Source organism: Syngnathus typhle, linkage group LG12 (assembly GCF_033458585.1).
Source record: "Syngnathus typhle isolate RoL2023-S1 ecotype Sweden linkage group LG12, RoL_Styp_1.0, whole genome shotgun sequence".
NCBI lineage: Eukaryota > Metazoa > Chordata > Actinopteri > Syngnathiformes > Syngnathidae > Syngnathus > Syngnathus typhle.
Window position 1 is genome coordinate 9,392,769 of NC_083749.1, and position 20,999 is coordinate 9,413,767.

The window sequence follows — 20,999 nt, forward strand, 5'->3', positions numbered from 1 at the left end:
ATTTATTTATTTATTTATTTATTTATTTATTTATTTATTTATTGTGTCCAGAGTCTATATAGGTATTGCTGTATTCAAATCATACTGGTCAAATTTCTGTTTTCCTTTGGTCAAATTATGTTATCTGGTTTTCTTGTGTCCACTTTTTTCTTCAAGGTATATGATGGTGAAACGAAAAACCAGGACGGAAACGGATTCCTTCTTTATCAGGACTTCGCCGCCACAACTTTCGCATTCCCCGTCACCTGACCCCTACTAACCAATCAGGTGCTAGCAGTTTTGGCGGTTGCAAGTGAATGAGTAAAAGTCGAAGTCATTTTCAAACATAAATGTCGATATATATTTTAACAAATCAGCTTTGTTTTGATACATTTCTAAATGTTATACAGGTCGCACTATGTAGATTGCGCCATCTGGCATTGAAACTTTGGTTGTATTCGGGACAGGACTAGATCAGCGCAAATGCTTCTTCCCGCTTCTTTTTGCCACCAAATACTCGCACACTCTCCGCCTTCGTTGAAAGCCGTGACGAAAACGAGGCGAGCGAGGCGCTGCCCTCGGGCAAAGCTTTAAAATGACATCAGAAAGCCCTGCTCCACGGCTTGCGGCTGTTTTGTCCAAGGGCGACAGGAGCTGTCGCATGGGGCAGCGCGCTCCGCTGCGCCACCTTGGCGCTTTGGTGCGTGACTGCGCGTCAGCTTACCTGCTCGGCTTTATAAGCCGGTCAGGTACCCCTGACCCGCATCTACCCACCACTGGCCCATTTGCAGAGACCTGAATAATACCCGGCGCCTTGATTCTCCTTCAACTTCAGTTTCGGCTTCAAGTTCTGCTCAACTTCAAGTTCTCCTTCAACTCCCTCTTCTGCTTCAAGTTCTCCGTCAACTCCCTCTTCTGCTTCATTTTCTGTTTCAGATTCTGTCTGCGTGGGCCAGGCTGCCCGATTGGACATCATGAGCCTCCCCACACTTGTGGTGGCATTGGTGCTGACGTTGTGCGCCTGGATTACGCTTTGTGGAGGTAATTGGAATGTTTGAAGAAATATAAAAACAAAGCAAATAGCAAGAATTGAAGGCGCCAATTTGGAGGAAATAACTTGAAGGGGGTGGGGGGATAACGTTTGAAATTGTGGCGCCTTGGGAGTGGCGTCGAGCGCAGCTAGCACCCTTGCACATTTTTTTCGATTTCTTTTTTACCGTCTCAACTGTTCAGCGCTGCTACACAACAATGCTTCTACTCTGCATGCAATGCTTTGCGGGGAAAAGACGATTCAAGTTGTCTGCTGCGTCCGACACGCACGAGCTCGTTAATATTTTTCTGCCGTTACTTTTTGTTTTCCTTCAATAACGGGTAAAAGCGCCGCCGTGTTTTTTTTTTGTTTTTTTTGTGATTGCGTCTGTGTTCTCGTCGCGTCTTGTTTATCTACGTTTTTCGCTCTTTGGTTTTCTAAGTTCGGTGAGTACGCGTTATTTGGCAATGTTTGCCACATTTTGCAAAGTTTGCCACATTTTGCAAAGTTTCACCTTCAAGCACCTTATGGCCGCTTTGATTTTGTTTTTCGGGTATAGTTAAAAAAAAAAACCGCTCTATTAATAGGCAAATCGCGGGTGAGTTGACAAGCTTAACTTGATTTTTTTTTTTTTTTTTTTTTGACACGCAGACACACTCACAACGTCATATGTGAGAATCGAACTCAGTGTCGGCAAGTGTACCCCCATCAGCGACTAACCCGGCCGGGGCTTAACTTGAAAGTTACTTCGTGTGAATGCGTTACTCCCTCGCGACCACGCGAGGGCGCCGTTTTCAGGCGCTGATGTGTCCGACTGAACAGCCAACCAAATGTGCCCTCCCTCGTCAGACATTTCGTGCGATTCCGGATGGGAGGTGTTCGGCTCCAGCTGCTACAAGAAGATGCCAGCCACCAACGGTTGGCTGGGGGCCCGTTTACACTGCGCCCTGGAGGGCGGCGACCTGGTCTCCTTCAACTCATTGGCCGAGGAAGATTTTGTGAAGGGCAAAATGGGGGTAGACCCGTTCTGGATCGGACTCTCCAACCTGGTGAGTTTAAATGCAAGGAGGGTCTGTCCTGGGTTGACAACCGCGATTGGTCTCCTCCGCAGGAATGCGGCCATAAGTTGTGTCATCGAATGTCAGGCAAGGAGCCGAAATGGTCCGACGACACGCCGCTGATTTACAGCAACTGGGATGCCGGTCAAGCCGTAAGGTAACGTCACATTGTGGAGCGAGCCCGCGCAACAAAAGCCTGACAGACCGCATTGTTGTCGCTGCCCCCCAACCCCGACAGCACCACATCGGAGTCCTGCGCCTACGCTGATTCCAACCAGTGGGACAAGTGGAGAACCGGCTTGTGCGAGTCCTCCCTGGCGTACATATGCAAACGCTCGCCCGACGGTAAGCCGCTCGTCGTCCGTCATGTTGAGGAGAGGAGCGCCGCCCGTCACGTTGTCTTTCCGCACGCAGGCTGCCCGGACGGACAACCGTGCTCCAAGAAGGCCGACCGTTTGGCTCTCTCTCCGGTGCAAAGTGAGTGGCTTCTTTCTGCACCTTGGCCGCCCCGTCACAGGTTTCTCCTCAATCTTACTTTGGGCCTTCAGCTTCCGCCTGCGACCCCGGCTACTTGCTCTACGGCCCTTTTTGCTACCGCTACTTCTTGGAGGCCAGAATAACTTGGCAGGCAGCTGAGGATGACTGCGTCGCACGGGGAGGTCACCTGGCAAGCGTCCACTCGCATGAAGACAGCAAATGGATGCTGGGTGAGCACCAAGGGCCACCATCACGTTTTGGGTGCTCTTCTTGCATTAAAGCTGTGTTCTCCCTCTGCAAGCTCACACAGGCTACAATTCTTGGCTGGGACTGCATAAAACATCAAACAAGTTTGAGTGGACTGACAAAACGTCTTCAGTAAGTAACACACTCACGGCAAAAGTCCCAATGATGGTCACGCACACATCTGGGTGTGGTGAAATTTGTCCTCTGCATTGAACCCATCCCCGTTTGATTTTAACCCATTCCCTGGGGGAGAGGGGAGCAGTGAGCAGCAGCGGTGCCGCCGCGCTCGGGAATCATTTGGTGATCAAAAGCCAAGTGTGAAGAAAAAAGGCTTACAAACTGTTCCGACATGGTGAAGGAAACTGCTTATTTTCAATGTTCACCTTTCAGAAGAAAACTTTGGCCAAATTGCGAGATGATGACAGTAGTAGTAGAATGTTGTCGAGAGAGTGAGGAAAGCATAAGGGCAACGCGCTGAGCGCATATTACCAATGTCGTCCACAGGACCTCATCTCGTGGCTCCCAGGTTATCCAGATAGGGATCTCTACGGTGTTCTGTCGGGCACTGGACTGATCTATACCGGCAGCACCCCGAAGCGCTACATCTGTCAAAAAGGTGCGCAGGCCGCGCGCCGTCACCACCGGGCACTTTTTGTTTCCATGCTTGTTCTCATTTGCGCTCCCTTGCAGCCAAGTCCACCAGTCCTCCTCCGCCGCTCCCAGGTGGGTCAGGGGCCGGCGGCACGTGTTGCCGCCCGTGCGCCATCCGCGGCGATTCTCACCATTTGTGCCTTGCAGCCTGGAGCGACAAATGCGGCTGGGAGTGGCTGGACAACCCCGCCAACGACTTCTGCTACCTGATGAGAGGGAACCAGCTCAAAAGCTGGAAGGAGGCGCGCGACGACTGCAACCGCCACGATGCCCATCTGCTCAGTATCACGGACTCTCACGAGCAGGCCTTTGTGCACGGTGTGTGTGTGTCTTAATGTCTGCACTTGTGTTTTGGTGCGACCATGTGGAAACTTTGATTCAAAGGTCACAGCAAGGCCGTGCTCACCACTCCCTCGCTGTGGCTGGACGCCGACGCCCCCTTCGCCGAGAGCGGCGGCCGGTGGGCCGACGGCTCCCCGTTCAGCTACGTCCACCTGAGCGCCGGTTTGTGGCGAGCCACGCTCATGTTCCCATTCAGGAACTTAGGGCTTAGTCTTTGTTGGCCCCCTTGCAGGTCACCATGGCGACAAAGTTGGGGGACGCTGCCTTTCCTTTCTCATTGACAACGGCGACTGGAAATTTGACGTGTGCGAGATCAAGAGAGGCTACATCTGCAAGAGCAGAGGTAGGAGGGCGGGGCGGGACGGGCCGCGACCCTCTATCTCAAGGCGCTAGCACCGTTGCACATTTTTTTCGATTTATTTTTTACCGTCTCAACTGTTCAGCGCTGCTACACAAAACAATGCTTCTACTCTGCATGCAATGCTTTGCGGGGAAAAGACGATTCAAGTTGTCTGTTGCGTCCGACACGCACAAGCTCGTTAATATTTTTCTGCCGTTACTTTTTGTTTTCCTTCAATAACGGGTAAAAGCGCCGCCGTTTTTTTTTTTTTTTTTTGTGATTGCGTCTGTGTTCTCGTCGCGTCTTGTTTATCTACGTTTTTCGCTCTTTGGTTTTCTAAGTTCGGTGAGTACGCGTTATTTGGCAATGTTTGCCACCTTTTGCAAAGTTTGCCACATTTTGCAAAAAAAAAGCGCTCTATTAATAGGCAAATCGCGGGTGAGTTGACAAGCTTAACTTGATTTTTTTTTTTTTTTTTGACACGCAGACACACACGTGTTCTCACCGACATGTGAGAATCGAACTCAGTGTCGGCAAGTGTACCCCCATCAGCGACTACGCCGGCCGGGGCTTAACTTGAAAGTTACTTCGTGTGAATGCGTTACTCCCTCGCGACCACGCGAGGGCGCCGTTTTCAGACTGAACAGCCAGCCAAATGTGCCCTCCCTCGTCAGACATTTCGTCCGATTCCGGATGGGAGGTGTTCGGCTCCAGCTGCTACAAGAAGATGCCAGCCACCAACGGTTGGCTGGGGGCCCGTTTACACTGCGCCCTGGAGGGCGGCGACCTGGTCTCCTTCAACTCATTGGCCGAGGAAGATTTTGTGAAGGGCAAAATGGGGGTGGACCCGTTCTGGATCGGGCTCTCCAACCTGGTGAGTTTAAATGCAAGGAGGGTCTGTCCTGGGTTGACAACCGCGATTGGTCTCCTCCGCAGGAATGCGGCCATAAGTTGTGTCATCGAATGTCAGGCAAGGAGCCGAAATGGTCCGACAACACGCCGCTGATCTACAGCAACTGGGATGCCGGTCAAGCCGTAAGGTAAAGTCACATTGTGGAGCGAGCCCGCGCAACAAAAGCCTGACAGACCGCATTGTTGTCGCTGCCCCCCAACCCCGACAGCACCACATCGGAGTCCTGCGCCTACGTCAAGCGAAAAGCATATGTTTCCGACCAGTGCGACAAGTGGAGAACCGGCTTGTGCGAGTCCTCCCTGGCGTACATATGCAAACGCTCGCCCGACGGTAAGCCGCTCGTCGTCCGTCATGTTGAGGAGAGGAGCGCCGCCCGTCACGTTGTCTTTCCGCACGCAGGCTGCCCGGACGGACAACCGTGTTCCAAGAAGGCTGACCGTTTGGCTCTCTCTCCGGTGCAAAGTGAGTGGCTTCTTTCTGCACCTTGGCCGCCCCGTCACAGGTTTCTCCTCAATCTTACTTTGAGCCTTCAGCTTCCGCCTGCGACCCCGGCTACTTGCTCTACGGCCCTTTTTGCTACCGCTACTTCTTGGAGGCCCATAAGTCTTGGCAGGCAGCTGAGGATGACTGCGTCGCACGGGGAGGTCACCTGGCAAGCGTCCACTCGCATGAAGACGGCAAATGGATGCTGGGTGAGCACCAAGGGCCACCATGACGTTTTGGGTGCTCTTCTTGCATTAAAGCTGAGTTCTCCCTCTGCAAGCTCACACAGGCTACAATTCTTGGCTGGGACTGCATAAAACATCAAACAAGTTTGAGTGGACTGACAAAACGTCTTCAGTAAGTAACACACTCACGGCAAAAGTCCCAATGATGGTCACGCACACATCTGGGTGTGGTGAAATTTGTCCTCTGCATTGAACCCATCCCCGTTTGATTTTAATCCATTCCCTGGGGGAGAGGGGAGCAGTGAGCAGCAGCGGTGCCGCCGCGCTCGGGAATCATTTGGTGATCAAAAGCCAAGTGTGAAGAAAAAAGGCTTACAAACTGTTCCGACATGGTGAAGGAAACTGCTTATTTTCAATGTTCACCTTTCAGAAGAAAACTTTGGCCAAATTGCGAGACGATGACAGTAGTAGTAGAATGTTGTCGAGAGAGTGAGGAAAGCATAAGGGCAACGCGCCACCAATGTCGTCCACAGGACCTCATTTTGTGGCAGCAAGGTCATCCAGATAGCTCTCTCTACGGTACTCTGTCAAACATTGGACTGATCTTTACCAGCAGCAACCCGGGGCGCTACATCTGTCAAAAAGGTGCGCAGGCCGCGCGCCGTCACCACCGGGCACTTTTTGTTTCCATGCTTGTTCTCATTTGCGCTCCCTTGCAGCCAAGTCCACCAGTCCTCCTCCGCCGCTCCCAGGTGGGTCAGGGGCCGGCGGCACGTGTTCCCGCCCGTGCGCCATCCGCGGCGATTCTCACCATTTGTGCCTTGCAGCCTGGAGCGACAAATGCGGCTGGGAGTGGCTGGACAACCCCGCCAACGACTTTTGCTACCTGATGAGAGGGAACCAGCTCAAAAGCTGGAAGGAGGCGCGCGACGACTGCAACCGCCACGATGCCCATCTGCTCAGTATCACGGACTCTCACGAGCAGGCCTTTGTGCACGGTGTGTGTGTGTGTGTCTTAATGTTTGCACTCGTGTTTTGGCGCGACCATGTGGAAACTTTGATTCAAAGGTCACAGCAAGGCCATGCTCACCACTCCCTCGCTGTGGCTGGACGCCGACGCCCCCTTCGCCGAGAGCGGCGGCCGGTGGGCCGACGGCTCCCCGTTCAGCTACGTCCACCTGAGCGCCGGTTTGTGGCGAGCCACGCGCATGTTCCCATTCAGGAACTTAGCGCTTAGTCTCTGTTGGCCCCCTTGCAGGTCACCATGGCGACAAAGTTGGGGGACGCTGCCTTTCCTTTCTCATTGACAACGGCGACTGGAAATTTGACGTGTGCGAGATCAAGAGAGGCTACATCTGCAAGAGAAGAGGTAGGAGGGCGGGGCGGGACGGGACGGGCCGCGACCCTCTATCTCAAGGCGTGCTGACCTTTGCCTTTGGTCCTTGCAGCGGCGACAGCGCAACAAGCTCCGCTGCCTCACGCCGGTAAGAAATTGCCGCTTGCAAAGATGGCCGCCAGAACTAATTAACCTGCCCTGCCCTGCCCCGCCCACAGGTTTCCTCAAGCAAGAGATATGCGAGAACGCCGACAACCGAGCCATTTGCCCCGAGGACAGAGTCATGCGCATCCAGTCGGCCTTCTACGGACGGAGGAGCAGCAACGTCTGCTCGGCCCAACGCGGCTCAGACGGTAGGCGGCCCCGCCCACTGTCGGCCGTCCTTTAGCTGACGTGTCAACTTGGTGCCCTCTCGCAGCCAAATGTAGGGTGGAAGGTGCCCTCCTTCACTACAGGAAAGAGTGCGACAACTGCCACCAGTGCCTCGTCAAGCCCATGAAGGAGGACCCCTGCCCCGAGGTCTCCAAATACCTCCAGATGGTCTACACCTGCGAAACGGACGGTAGGTGTCGTCTCGTCTTTGCCAAATGAATTGTTGTGTGCCAAACCAGGTAAGCCCATGAGGCCCTGAATAACATTTCTGGTTGTCCAAAGAGTGTTTTGACAGTTTAGGCAACACCCAAGGCAGCCTGAAAAAGTTGAAGCTGAGAGCCTCCTCCTCATTGAGCGGCTTCGGCCCCGACAAGGCTTGCCTCAATGGGAAAAGCTGCTGGAAACCGTTGAAGCGTACGTGGAGAACTCTGACACAACACACACACACACTAAATCTGGCTTCTTCCTTCCTTCCCTCAGCTATGGACAGCTGGATCGAGGTGGACTTAGGCGAGATGAAAAAAGTGACCGGGATGGAGATCCAGATGTGTCCTTGGGCCTCCTCCAGGCACTGGTCCAGGTTTAAGATGACCCATAGTTTGGACGGACAGGACTGGACCGGCCACTCCCAGATGGTGAGTTGGCAGCCGTGAGCCAACTTGCTCCTCTCTCTCTCTCTCTCTCTCTCTCTCTCTCTCTCTCTCTCTCTCTCTCTTTCTCCATTTCTTTTTCTCCGTGTCTCCTCTTTCTCTCTCCGTCTCGCTCCTGTCTCCCTTTCCCTTGCTCTCTTTCTCTCTTTCCCTCGTTTTTTCTCTTTCTCCCTCTCTCCATATCTCTTTCTCTCTTTTTCTTGCTCCGTCTCTCTCCTGCCTCTCTTTCCCTTGCTCTCTTTTTCTTTCTTTCTCTCTCTCTCTGTCTCTCTCTATTGCTCTCCGTCTCTCTGTCTGTCTGTCTGTCTGTCTGTCTCGCTCTCTCACCCTTGTCTTTCTCGCCAGCTTTCCCCCGGAGCGACTCAGACCCTGATGGAGCCCATGCTAGCCCAGTTCATCCGCATCCTGCCACTGGATCACCAATGGATCGTCGGCCTCCGCTTTGACGTCTTGGGATGCGCGCTTGACAGTAAGCGAGCTGCCGGCGCCGCGCTCGCCGTCAAATAGGAAAACCAACCGTGACTCTCGCGTCCGCAGATGTGATCAGCTGCGACGAGCAGTTCGTCAACGTCGCCTTGGACAAGCTGCCCACTACGTGAGTGGTCGCAGCGCGTCCGAGCTTTCCAATCAAGTGCGGGTCTCGCAACGGCCGTGTCGTCCGCAGGGTCTTCTGTCCGCCGGGTTGCGCCAAGTTGGACCACCAAGTCTACGGCACGTGGGGGTACAAAGAGGTACGTGACGGCGCCGCCCGCCACTGGCCTTCCTGGGCTCTGACGCGGCGCTTTGCGTGAGCGCAGGAATCTCACATCTGCGCCGCCGCCATCCACGCCGGCGTCATCGCTGACAAGACTGGAGGAAAGTGCACCTTGCTGAAAGCGCCGCCGCAGAAGAGCTTCCAAGCATCCGAACAGAACGGAATCCTCTCCAAACAGTGAGTGGGCCGCTTTCAGCGCGCGCTCTGATGGCAGACGCCGGCTTAACGCGAGCGCCGGCATCGATCCGCAGATTGAACCAAGAGGGGCCTTTGGCTTTCACGTTTGCCGACGGAGGTGAGTCGCCGAAGCGCCGTGGCGTCAAACTTGTGCGTGACACCTGGCGATGTCTCATGGGCAGAGATGAGATGCTTGGGACCTGAGTGGGAGGAGTTTGCCGGCTTCTGCTACAAGATTTTTGAGGACAAGAAGACCTGGGCCGAGGCTCAGCACGCCTGCGGGACTTTTGGCGCCCAGCTGGTGTCCGTGGGTTCCCTAGTGGAGCAGGAGTGGCTGAAGACGACTTTGTACTTTGGTACGCTGCCTCGCCTCGCCTCGCCTCGCCTCGCCTCGTATGTTCGGAGGTGTGATGTCACGCCCTTCCTCTGCAGATGACAGCGACACGTGGACCGGACTCAATGACCTGGCTGTTCCCGGCATGTTCGTGTGGTCAGACCGCCGCCCTGTGACCTTGACCTTCTGGGCTGCCGGAGAGCCCAACAACGAGCTCCCCTTGGACGACAACTGCGTGGCGGCGGCTTTCCAGGTGAGCACCGGCACCGGCAGCCACCCACACAACCACCGACCCACCCCCTTTGTCTTTCAGACGGGACGCTGGATGCGGATGTTGTGCACGCAGCTCAATCGCTTCGTGTGCAAGATGCCCAAAGCGCATTACACCATCGCCGCTGGAGAGCCCGAGACGGAAAGCGGCGATTCCAAGGCCTTGTCCATGGTGTCGACTGGAACTGTGAGTGCCACGCAAACGCATTTTTAGCCCAGGGTTGTTAAACTCATTTTTATCGCGGGCCACTTTGTCCTTGCGGCATCCCTCAGAGGGCCGTATTTCATAGGAAATAGTTATTGTTCAAATTACTATGGAAAGGATGAATAGAAATCATTAAAAAAAAATAAAATAAAAGTCACACAAAATTGGTTTCAACAAAAATCATGGGAGTTGACATGGCGGGCCTGATTTGGCCCCCGGGCCTTGAGTTTGACACATACGCTTTCGCCGCTTGCTTCTTGATCTTGTGGCCAAATGCGTGGATTGCAATTTACCGTTGCGTATGCCCAATGCAGTGCAAAGACCTTGTCCTGGAAATGATGAAAGGTCTTCAGGTGGGAAGTACCATCACCATCAAAGGGCTGGGCAACGACAAGACCAAGAGGTACACCGGGGTAAAGAAGGCAATCGTTTGGACAAACCGCCAACCCCTGTGTGTGTGTGTGTCTCGCTCGCAGCTTCCAAGCCAGCTTGCTCAACGCCGACAACCAAACCATCCTGCAGCTCAAGCTGGACGCCGAGACCCAAACCGTCATGCTGAGCTCCCAACTGGACAGCGACCTGGACCAGCAGCTAAACCAGCTGCATGTTGCCCGTATCCCCCTGCAACGTGGCGTGGACTTCAAGGTAACGCTCCATGCCGCGCACTCGCCAGCGCCCCCCCTGCCTAATTGCCTCTCTCGTTCAGATCGTCATCCGCTGCGCCCAGCACGTCTTCCGCGTTTTGGCCGGGGGCCACCGGCTGCACTACGCCTACCAGGGCCACCTCCGACTGGCAGACATCACGCTGCTGCGACTGCATGGCGACGTGTCGCTGAAGGTCGTCCGCCTGGCGACGGCGCCGCCCACCTGAGCCGCAAAAACTACGACAACACAACAGCGGCGGTCTCGTACCGTCCGCTGCCCGATAAGCTAAGTTTGTGCATGTTTTCTTGACACCTCAAAGCACTTACTGAGCTTCAGGAGAGTGAGGAGGGGAAAAAAATAAAAAATACAGCAGCTATCCAGTTAACTAACTGCAAAAAAAATCTAGAAAAAAAAATGGTATTCCTTTTGTGTTATACAATATCTATATATATCTACTGTATCTATCCACCAATTTTGAATTCCACCTTTGGAATTATAATTATATATCTGTATATAAAGTAAATATCTATCCACTGCCACCGTCTGGGGCTCATGGCTCCAAAAAAAAATATTTTTGAGTGCCCTGTTTTGAATTCTACATTTTGAATTACAATTATCTATCAAAGTATCTATCTATATATCCGCCGCCGCCGCCGTCTGGGGCTTATGGCCCCTTAAAAAAAAAAAAATATGTTTTTGAGTGTCTTCTATTTAATCGAGATTTGGCTTGAAGATTTGTACCTAAGCAGTGTTTGTCCCTTTGTTTGACCCTTGACCTTTGTTTCCCATGATGTACTCCAATGTTATGATTATAAGTGTGTTCAATAAAATTACAAAGACAAATCCTCAGTTTTTTTATTCATGAAGCAGCTTGTAAGCTGGGGCAGGGGCCATTTTGTTCATCTTTTTGTGGATGTTAAAGAGCCTGTAGCACGTGCAGTCGTCAAGGAAGGCGCTCCTGTAGTTGCTGTTCATCCAGCCATAGAGAATGGGGTTGACGAAGGTGGAGCACATGGCCAACCTCGACGACACGCGTCAGGTGGTCAGCATCACCTATAACACACCTATTGGGCTCTACTCTTCTGGGAACATCCAGGACGCCATGGAGGGACAGATGAAAGGAATCGTTGCGCCCAAATCCGAAAGGTCAGTAGCGCCGTCATGTCGCTATGACAATGTAAATATTCATCAAGCCAGAGTGTTGCGTAACCCGATGAAGAAGCTATAAATGCGTTGTTCCGGGCCATTTCCTGCTTAGACGGGCCGCGCCGGGCATTCGGGCTCGCTCTTAGTATGTCGAAAGATGCGCCGAGTGAGTTTTTGTAGGTCAAGTGGAATGACTCATTGTTTCGTGCCTCACCTGTTATGCAAGGTATAATAAGTGAGGTGGTATTTGTTAGGGTGGTGCTCACTCTAACTTATTTTGCAAGAACCACACTGGAGTCAAGTTAGTCGTTTTAGGCACCTGCAGGCGGAGAGTTCACTCGTCGCTGTGCTTACAGCGATGGTCGAATGAAGTCTGACTCAGGCCTCGTCAGGTGCTTATTTATTGAGAGAAACAGAGTGAAGTTGAAAGTGGGGGTTTGGGAATACACAGGTTGGGCTGGAGACGCCCCCCTGCTGATCAAGGCATAGCAGGGGGCCTTTTACGACTTTCTGTAACCAAAGCAACTTTGATTGCTTCCTCTGCGTCTAGTCAATCAGTGGTAAACTAATTTTGTCTAGACAGGACAAACTAATTAAATTATTACAGGTTACATTCCAACATAATCATACGATGAAGATATTCTGCAAACCCTAACATATCCCTCCTGTTTTATCATATCATTATGTCAAACCCGAACAATCAAACATAAGTAGGAAAATGAAATCCATGAAATGAAAGCAATAACTTCCAGTGAGGTTTTTCCCTCAATACTCCAGTCCAAAGTATGTGCAACTTAAAAACCTGCGGCCAGATTAAGTGCAGGAAAAGAGTTACACGGTCCCTCTGCCTTAGGCGACCAGACTGTTATCAATAAAAAAGAAAAAGAAAAACACAGAAACGGTACATCATTGAATCCATCACTTGCAAGGCATTTTCGATGGTCAAATCATCAAGTTTCCGTAAAATAATGCCGAGTCAAACGGCATCTACGCAATCCACGTTTTGCATTAGGGGTCCAGCACTCCTTGTAGCTTGCAGTGGCTGAGGTGAATCCAGCTGGGCCGTTCAGCGATCTTTACTGCAGTGGGGGTAGTCAGCAAGGCTTGGAATGGTCCCTCCCACCGTGGGCTGACCCAGTTCTTTCTTTTGATGACTTTGATGTAGACCCAGTCTCCTGGCTTGATGGTGTTGTCGACCTGTGAGGACGAAAGATCAGGCGGCAGTAAATTTGCATTTGACACCTCTGTCAGTCTGAGCGTCCTGACCATAAAATCTGCCAAAGACTGTTCTTCATCTGCCTTTTGTAAATCTGCATGGAACACAGGTAGTCTATATGGCCTCCCGTGGATGATTTCAAAAGGTGTTAGCCCTTCTGAAGTGGGAGTAATTCTCATATAGAGCTTCACTAAGTCTAGGCACTCTGGCCAAGGTCTGCCTGTTGTTTCCATGCATTTTTTCAACCTGCTTTTGATAGTATAGTTTGCTCGTTCAACCAGGCCAGCGCTGGAAGGGTGATAAGCGCAGTGGTTTTTTAACGTTATCCCAAGGTGTACAGCCATGTTCTGTACCACTTGGTTCACAAAATGTGGACCATTATCACTGTAAATGGTTTGGGGAATGCCATGAGTCGGTATGATGGCTTTGCAAATGGCTTTTGCCACTGTTAAGGCATCTGCATGTTTAGATGGAACTATTTCCACCCATTTGGAAAATGCATCAATCATCACTAGGCAGTATTTGTGAGGTCCACTTTGCGTGAGCTCAATAAAATCCATGTGCATGATTTGAAATGGGTAAGACGGTTTTGGAAATGAGCCTCTCTTAGGTCTCATGTTTCCTTGTGGATTATGTTTTACACAAACGGGACATGCTTTACAAAAAAATTTTAAGTAAACATCCAAACCAAAGGTAGTGAATTGTTGATGTATGATGGACCTCATCCCCCCTGTCGACACATGGCACGGCCCATGTGTCGCAATCGCTGCTGCCTTAAAAAGTGATTTAGGTAAAACAGGTTTGTCATTGATGCGGAGGATATTATCTGCATCCGCTATTGCACCTTTTGTTTTCCACATTCGTTTTTCCACCATTGGAGCATTGCCCTGCATATCTGTCAGTATAGTCTTATCTATGAGTTGCGTGTCCTCTGAATCTATTAAAAAAAATTCATGGCCATGTTTCCCTGCCGCTGCTTCTTTAGCAATTCTATCTGCTAATCTGTTTCCATTCGAGGCTTCATCTGTGCCTGTGGTGTGAGCAGCACATTTACACACAGCTAGTTTAGCAGGTAAATGAATGGCCTGTAACAAGTCTTTTAACAAGGAGGCATGGGTGACCGGCTTACCAGTTGATGTTGTCATCCCCCTGCGCTCCCATTGTTTTGCAAAATAGAACAGAGTAGAAAACGCATACTGACTGTCTGTGTATACAGTGACTTCCTTATCTTCCGCCAATTCACAAGCTCAGCCGCCTGCGCTGACCTGTTGCATGGAAGCTTCTCTGCTTCAACAATCTGGTTTGGCAATCTCACAATTGCATACCCACTTTGATTGTTCCCTCTAGGATCCTTTGAACATGACCCATCCACAAACCACTTTTCCCCTTTGTCAAGTGGTGTGTCAATTAAATCTTGTCTGGGCAGCTGTAGATGTTCTGTAGCATCCAAACAGTTATGTGGTGTACCATCCCCTGGCAACGGAATCAACGTTGCTGGGTTAAGGACTGTGCACCTCTTTATCACAATGTGTGGTTGTGACAGAAGCGTAGCGGTGTAGGATAGGTGTCTGGCAGGTGACAAAAAGTTAATCTTGCTTTGCAGTAGCAACACATCTACAGCATGTGGAACTAGCAACTCCATTTTGTGAAAGAGCATCACATCTGCAGATTGTCTCACTGCAAGCGCTGCCGCGCATACTGCTTGGACACAGTCTGGCAAGGATAGAGCCACTGGATCCAATTTTTTCGAATAAAATGCAATTGGCCGTAGTTTGCTGCCATGGCTCTGCAGCAACACTGAAGTCATAAAACCATTCCTGCAGTCTGCTGTTTGCACAAAGGTTTTATTGTAGTCTGGCAAGATAAGAGATGTGGTTTCCATCAGAGCCTGTTTCAGCACTACAAAAGCATCGTCTGCTTCTGGAGTCCACGTTAATTTTTCTGTCATTGCCATGGGGACTCCATGCGCAATATCTAACAGCGGTTGCGTCTTTTCCGCATAATGTGGGATCCATGCTCTGCAGTAATTGCAGAGCCCCAAAAATGACATAATTTGTTTCTTCGTCTCCGGTTTTGGTGCATCTGCAATGATCTGCTTTCTGGTTTTCTGTATCTGTCTTCCAGAAGCTGTCAACGTGTGACTTAAATAGTTCACTTCCTGTCTGACCCATTGGAGTTTGTTCTTGTTTACCTTGTTCCCTGTTTTGCAGAGATAGCGTAACAATGCTAAGGAGTCTTCCCTGCAAGCAGCTTCAGTTTCAGAGGCCACCAGGAGATCATCTACATAAACTAGAAGTTGGCTTTTGTTTGACATCTGAAAATCAGCCAAACATGCCATGATAGCTTGCATAAAAATAGTTGGACTATCAGCAAATCCCTGTGGCAATCTGGTGTACGTATAACTTTGCCCTTTAAAGGTGAACGCAAACCAGAACTGTGAGTCTGGGTGAATTGGCACCGAAAAAAATGCATTGCTAAGATCAATTACCGTGAAAAACTTCTGGGTAGGTTTCAAAGTGTTCAGAAGTGTGTGTGGGTCAGGCACATTAGGTGCTCTTTTCTGTACTGCATCATTCACTGCTCGTAAATCTTGTATCATTCGCCAATCAATTTTATTGGCCTTTCGAACTGGAAAAATAGGGGTGTTGCAAAGAGAATCCGAGCACTTCCTAATGATTCCCCCTGACAAAAGATCATTTATAACAGGGGCAATCCCGTTTATTGCCTCCTGTTTTAAAGGATATTGCTTAACTCCCGGACGCCACTCTGATCTTGGTTTGATCTGCACTGGCGGAATGGATGTTAACTGTCCTACATCAAATGGCCCCTTTGTCCACAGCTTGTCAGGAAGCCCAGCCAATTCCCCCTCCTCCTTTTCATTCAAACAAATGTTAACTAGTCAGGGACGCGCATAAGCGCCTGCCCTACCAACACCTACTCCACACACAGTTCGCTTCCACATGTCACAACTGGTACTGTAGCTCCACCCATCACCTTTATCCTCATAATCAGTGACAGAATCAGCAAGTTTAATTCGGCAACCCACATCTGCCCATGTTATACTGTGAGGTTTAAACAATGAAATGTGGGGTACAGCCGACAACTTGTATTTGTCATCCTGAGGAGCGGGCAGAAGCACAGCAGCAGCTGCAAATGACCTGCGATCAGTGTACAGAGCAGTGATTGTTAAAGTTACTTCCGTGTCACTGAGAAAACTTTCAATATAGTCATCATGTGGGTCAGTGAGGATGTTCATGGTGACATGTAAGTCATCACAAGTCATTTCCGATTCAGGTCGTGTCAATTGTTTTCGGGCTTCACTCAGCAAGTTGCCTGGTAGCTTGGGATTCTGTTCAGCAGAGACGTCATAAGAACAGCAAATCCGCTCACCTGCCTGTGCAGCATATGAGTCTACATCTCTGACTCTACATGCTCGCATGCCATCCTTTACTGGAATTATTGCAATTCCCAATCTAGTCATCAGATCCCGTCCCAGAAGGTTTATGGGACATTTTGGGGATAGCACAATCGAGACTGAAGCTATGACTCCCGTTTCATCATCTCTCACTACAACTGGATTGGAGATACTCTCCTTGTGTACCTGCCCATCAGCTGATTTTACCCAAATAGTATCTTGGGAGGCCTTTAGATTTGGGACTTTAGTTTTTATTACGGTCTTACACGCTCCGGTATCACACAAAAACTCTACTTCACTTCCTCCAATGTTTAAGGTAACATATGGTTTTTCTTTCAATGCATTCAAAATGTCCCATGCTGCATGGACATCTACTATCTCTTCCTCCGTAGGAGGACAAGAGATCACAGGGGGGCAATCTAGTCATGCTGAGAATTTGGCTTTCCCTCTGCCCCTTCCTCTGCCATTTCCTCCACCCTTTGATTGGTATTGTTTTGCAAAACGACACGATCTTGCCAAGTGTCCTCGTCTACCACAGTTCCAACAGGTCTCTGAATCTGGTGGGGGTTTTGAATTATATGGAGGCCTGCGACCTTGTTGGCCTCTACCTCTTCCTCTTGCCTGCTGGGACCCATGAAAGAAGACTGTTGTATCTTCATCTAGGTCAACATCATCATCATCGCCTAGATGAAATACATCAGAACTTTTGCCTCTTTTGATCACTTTTTCAGCATGTCTGGCCCATTGCATAGTTGTTGTCACACTTGCAACATCTACTTCCACCAAATGTTTTCTCACCCAGTTGCCGATTTCAGGGCGGAAATTCGTAAGGAGCGCATTTTTAAGCTGTTGCTGATAAGCACTCTCAGCTGCATCATTGAATGGGATGCCACTATGCACCCTGAATTCTTTTTCAAATCTTAAGCGAAAATCATCAGTATCTTCCCCAGGCTTCTGTTTAATTCCTGCCAAATGACCATAATTTGCTCGTCTTCGAAATATAGTTCTCACTCTTTGCACAAGATCATTCCATTGTGCTGCATACTCCCCTACCAATTGATTTCCCTCACCGGGAGAGGGAAAGGGCCCTTGATTATTTCTACCCGTATAATGACCTCTAACCTTTGCCCAGTCTTTTCCCAAAGAAGACATTGCAGCTTCTCCTGCCTCATGCCCATTCAGTCTATAAGAATGTATGATCCCAGCCATGTCTTCTGCCCATTTATCTGGGTCTTCAGCAACAGGGGTAACCCCTTCAACTGCTTTTCTTGCCTCTTCCAAAGTCCATGGCCGAAAAACATACGTATGTGGAGGTTGGCCTTCCCCTACAATAGGGTTTGGCACCTGTATCATTGGGCACACATCAACATTGTCCAAATTTTGGGAAAACCTAGCAGCAGTGGTCAAACTTCTTGTTTGTACAGGACTTCTAGCAATGTGACCCTGTTTTTTTTTTCTGTTATATGGGGGAGGGTGCAGGTCTGTTAAACCTGGATACAAGTTTTGCATACGAGCGTAAGATCTCTCTTGCTCCGCTTGAGCTGCATTTCCAGCTGCGGCTGGAGCCGTGGCCGGGACAGTGCGCCTGCGCACTGTGGCCTCATTGTCTTCCGGCCTGACAAACATAGACGCAGCCTCATCACTTCTCAACTTTCTATCTTTTGTCTTTTGGATTTGTTCTCTTCTCTCTTGTGAAGCACTCAACTACATTCTAGCACAAATCAATTCTTTCTCTTTACTTTTCTTTTTCAGTCCATTTGACTTCCTATTCACACTCTCCACCAAAACATCAACCACTATCTTCCAGACTTCCACTTTCAACTTTGCTTCTACTCCATACTTTTTCTTCCACTTTGGCATGTATTGCATACAATTAAGAAATTTACCTGCCATGTACTTCTCATCTCCTTCAAGAGCTAGGGATTTACAGGTTTTGTTTCCCATCTTAATTTGGTATTTTAGGTTTATACAATTTTTTATTTCTTTTTTCTTTTCTTTGAGGATCCTCAATGCAGGTTTAAATTGACCTTTCACCAAATTCTCTTTGCAGTCAATTTATCCTACCAGTCGCACACTCAACCACACAACTTTCATGCAAACAGCTTGGAAAAACAGACAGACAAAAAAAGAGAATCTACGCCCTTCTTCAATTAGGAAAAAGAAACTCCTTTTTCTTAGCCCGTTCCTTCCACTGGGACTAGAATCCCTGCTGTTTCATAGCCCGGACAAACCAAAGCCGTAGCTCATAACTCGGACAAACCAAAGCCGTAGCTCATAACTCGGACAAACCAAAGCCGTAGCTCATAACTCGGACAAACCAAAGCCGTATCTCATAGCTCGGACAAACCAAAGCCGTATCTGCGCTTTTTTCTATGACTTACTTGTCTCCCTTGGTCCGCTGCGCTGCCGGGTTCCCGTCAATCCACTTCTGACAGACGAAGGCAGACCTAAGATGCTGGCCCAGCGAAGAACTTCCTTCCCAGGTCTTTCGTTACCAGGTCCTCCTAATGGACGCTGGCCCGTCGACGGTGTACAGCGCGTCGTCCTCCGTCAGCCAGATGGCGGGTATGAGGGTCCCGGGTTTCGGCACCAAAATGTTAGGGTGGTGCTCACTCTAACTTATTTTGCAAGAACCACACTGGAGTCAAGTTAGTCGTTTTAGGCACCTGCAGGCGGAGAGTTCACTCGTCGCTGTGCTTACAGCGATGGTCGAATGGAGTCTGACTCAGGCCTCGTCAGGTGCTTATTTATTGAGAGAAACAGAGTGAAGTTGAAAGTGGGGGTTTGGGAATACACAGGTTGGGCTGGAGACGCCCCCCTGCTGATCAAGGCATAGCAGGGGGCCTTTTACGACTTTCTGTAAACAAAGCAACTTTGATTGCTTCCTCTGCGTCTAGTCAATCAGTGGTAAACTAATTTTGTCTAGACAGGACAAACTAATTAAATTATTACAGGTTACATTCCAACATAATCATACGATGAAGATATTCTGCAAACCCTAACAGTATTTTTTAAATATATTTAAAAATAATTATATAAATATTTCCAAAAATTTGCAAAAATTATTAGCAGTAAAAAAAAATTCCAAAATTCAAATTTATACACTTTTAGAAAACTGTTAATATATGCACAACAGGTATTAAGCGCTTCGATATTGCTTGTTTTGTGCATTTCTGCTTTTTTTTCCATTTTGCATCATTTTGTAAAATGCTTTTTTTTTTTTTTTTCTTCATTAAATTGAACAAATCAATCTCTGGGGAGCAAAAGCAACACCTGTACCAAATTGAATCGAATGGTAAACCCACTGAATCAAATGGAATCAGCCTTGTGGCGCTTTTGCATGCAGCCCGAGGACGTTGGCTAACATCGAGGACTCGGACGTCTATCGCATGCTGCAGAAGGACCATGAGGAACCGGGAGAACCTCGACAGTCGGGATCCTTCAAGGCGCTGCAGGAATATGTCGAGAGCGACGGTCAGTTCACAACGACCTGAAATGTGGACTGCTGATGGAATGAGGTTCTGAGATACGGTTCCTGCAGGCACTAAGCCGATAGTGACCAGGACTGTTAAGGCGCCCACCACCAAACCCAGCGCTCCCACCGGAAACCTGCAGAAACTTCCCATCTGCGACAAGTGTGGAAACGGCATTGTGTAAGTGCATATTAACATAACATCAAATTAGAATGCCAAATATAACAGGGACCAAAAACAGTGAAAATCCTTGAACGACTTGTAATTCTATACCATGCCACAAGATGGCGCAAAGCAGATCATAGAGGACTGTTTCAAATGAGTGGGGTATTCATTTCCCAGTTGTATAGCTTGGGGAAAAAAAAGACATTGTTAAAAGAAACCATAAGAATTTTTATGTTTAAAATAAACCCAGTAAATTTAAAGGCTGCTTTTTGCATTTTTTTATCTTTTTTCACACTGGTCCAGTGGTACAGTGGTGAAGGCTCGCGACATGTTCCGCCACCCTACTTGCTTCGTGTGCGCCGACTGCGACGTCAATCTGAAGCAGAAGGGTTATTTCTTCATGGAAGGCCAACTGTACTGCGAGACCCACGCCAGGGCCAGGAGCAGACCCCCACCCGAGAGTCACGACTTGTAGGGAAGGGACTCACCCACCGAGGGACACCGCCTGGTCACCGTTTTCCTGTCCAGCTAAATGACATCGCTTCCTGTTCACTAATGTCCCCATTTCTAGTTTTTGATTCATTATTGAGCCAATAAAGACACCTCAGCCTACCAACAATCTTTATTTTTTATTTTATTTTATTGATTGATTGATTGATTGATTGATTGATTGATTGATTGATTGATTGATTGATTGATTGATTGTGTCCAGAGTCTATATAGGTATTGCTGTATTCAAATCATACTGGTCAAATTTTTGTTTTCTTTGGTCAAATTATGTTATCTGGTTTTCTGGTGTCCACTTTTTTCTTCAAGGTATATGATGGTGAAACGAAAAACCAGGACAGAAACGGATTCCTTCTTTGTCAGGACTTCGCCGCCACAACTTCCGCATTCCCCGTCACCTGACACCTACTAACCAATCAGGTGCTAGCGGTTTTGGCGGTTGCAAGTGAATGAGTAAAAGTCGAAGTAATTTTCAAACATAAATGTCGATATATATTTTAACAAATCAGCTTTGTTTTGATACATTTCTAAATGTTATACAGGTCGCACTGTGTAGATTGCGCCATCTGGCATTGAAACTTTGGTTGTATTCGGGACAGGACTAGATCAGCGCAAATGCTTCTTCCCGCT

General features: G+C 49.1%; 3 protein-coding genes across 3 annotated transcripts; all 3 read left to right on the forward strand.

Moving 5' to 3' along the window:
* The first annotated feature begins 60 nt into the window (after positions 1 to 60).
* LOC133163774 (C-type mannose receptor 2-like) lies at positions 61 to 5,751 on the forward strand. Its single transcript, XM_061293993.1, has 15 exons — positions 61 to 1,020; positions 1,859 to 2,058; positions 2,121 to 2,224; positions 2,306 to 2,412; positions 2,482 to 2,544; positions 2,616 to 2,774; positions 3,415 to 3,513; positions 3,589 to 3,759; positions 3,826 to 3,945; positions 4,016 to 4,126; positions 4,798 to 4,997; positions 5,060 to 5,163; positions 5,245 to 5,366; positions 5,436 to 5,498; positions 5,570 to 5,751. The coding sequence occupies exons 1-15, from the start codon at positions 954 to 956 to the stop codon at positions 5,749 to 5,751; spliced, it is 1,872 nt and encodes a 623-aa protein (XP_061149977.1). The 5' UTR covers positions 61 to 953.
* On the forward strand, positions 5,523 to 11,252 carry LOC133162980 (uncharacterized). Its single transcript, XM_061292462.1, has 21 exons — positions 5,523 to 5,728; positions 5,800 to 5,876; positions 6,238 to 6,349; positions 6,424 to 6,892; positions 6,963 to 7,073; positions 7,153 to 7,188; positions 7,259 to 7,393; positions 7,459 to 7,602; positions 7,695 to 7,826; positions 7,893 to 8,047; positions 8,408 to 8,531; positions 8,600 to 8,657; positions 8,727 to 8,793; positions 8,860 to 8,993; positions 9,068 to 9,111; positions 9,176 to 9,349; positions 9,426 to 9,580; positions 9,641 to 9,784; positions 10,117 to 10,205; positions 10,279 to 10,447; positions 10,509 to 11,252. The coding sequence occupies exons 4-21, from the start codon at positions 6,787 to 6,789 to the stop codon at positions 10,671 to 10,673; spliced, it is 2,142 nt and encodes a 713-aa protein (XP_061148446.1). The 5' UTR covers positions 5,523 to 5,728; positions 5,800 to 5,876; positions 6,238 to 6,349; positions 6,424 to 6,786; the 3' UTR covers positions 10,674 to 11,252.
* Positions 11,253 to 11,435: 183 nt separating this feature from the next.
* Positions 11,436 to 20,481, forward strand: LOC133163775 (PDZ and LIM domain protein 3-like). The gene is made up of 4 exons (XM_061293994.1): positions 11,436 to 11,593; positions 19,571 to 19,698; positions 19,766 to 19,877; positions 20,166 to 20,481. Exons 1-4 carry the CDS (start codon positions 11,436 to 11,438, stop codon positions 20,335 to 20,337), a joined length of 570 nt encoding a protein of 189 aa, XP_061149978.1. The 3' UTR covers positions 20,338 to 20,481.
* Positions 20,482 to 20,999: the final 518 nt, after the last annotated feature.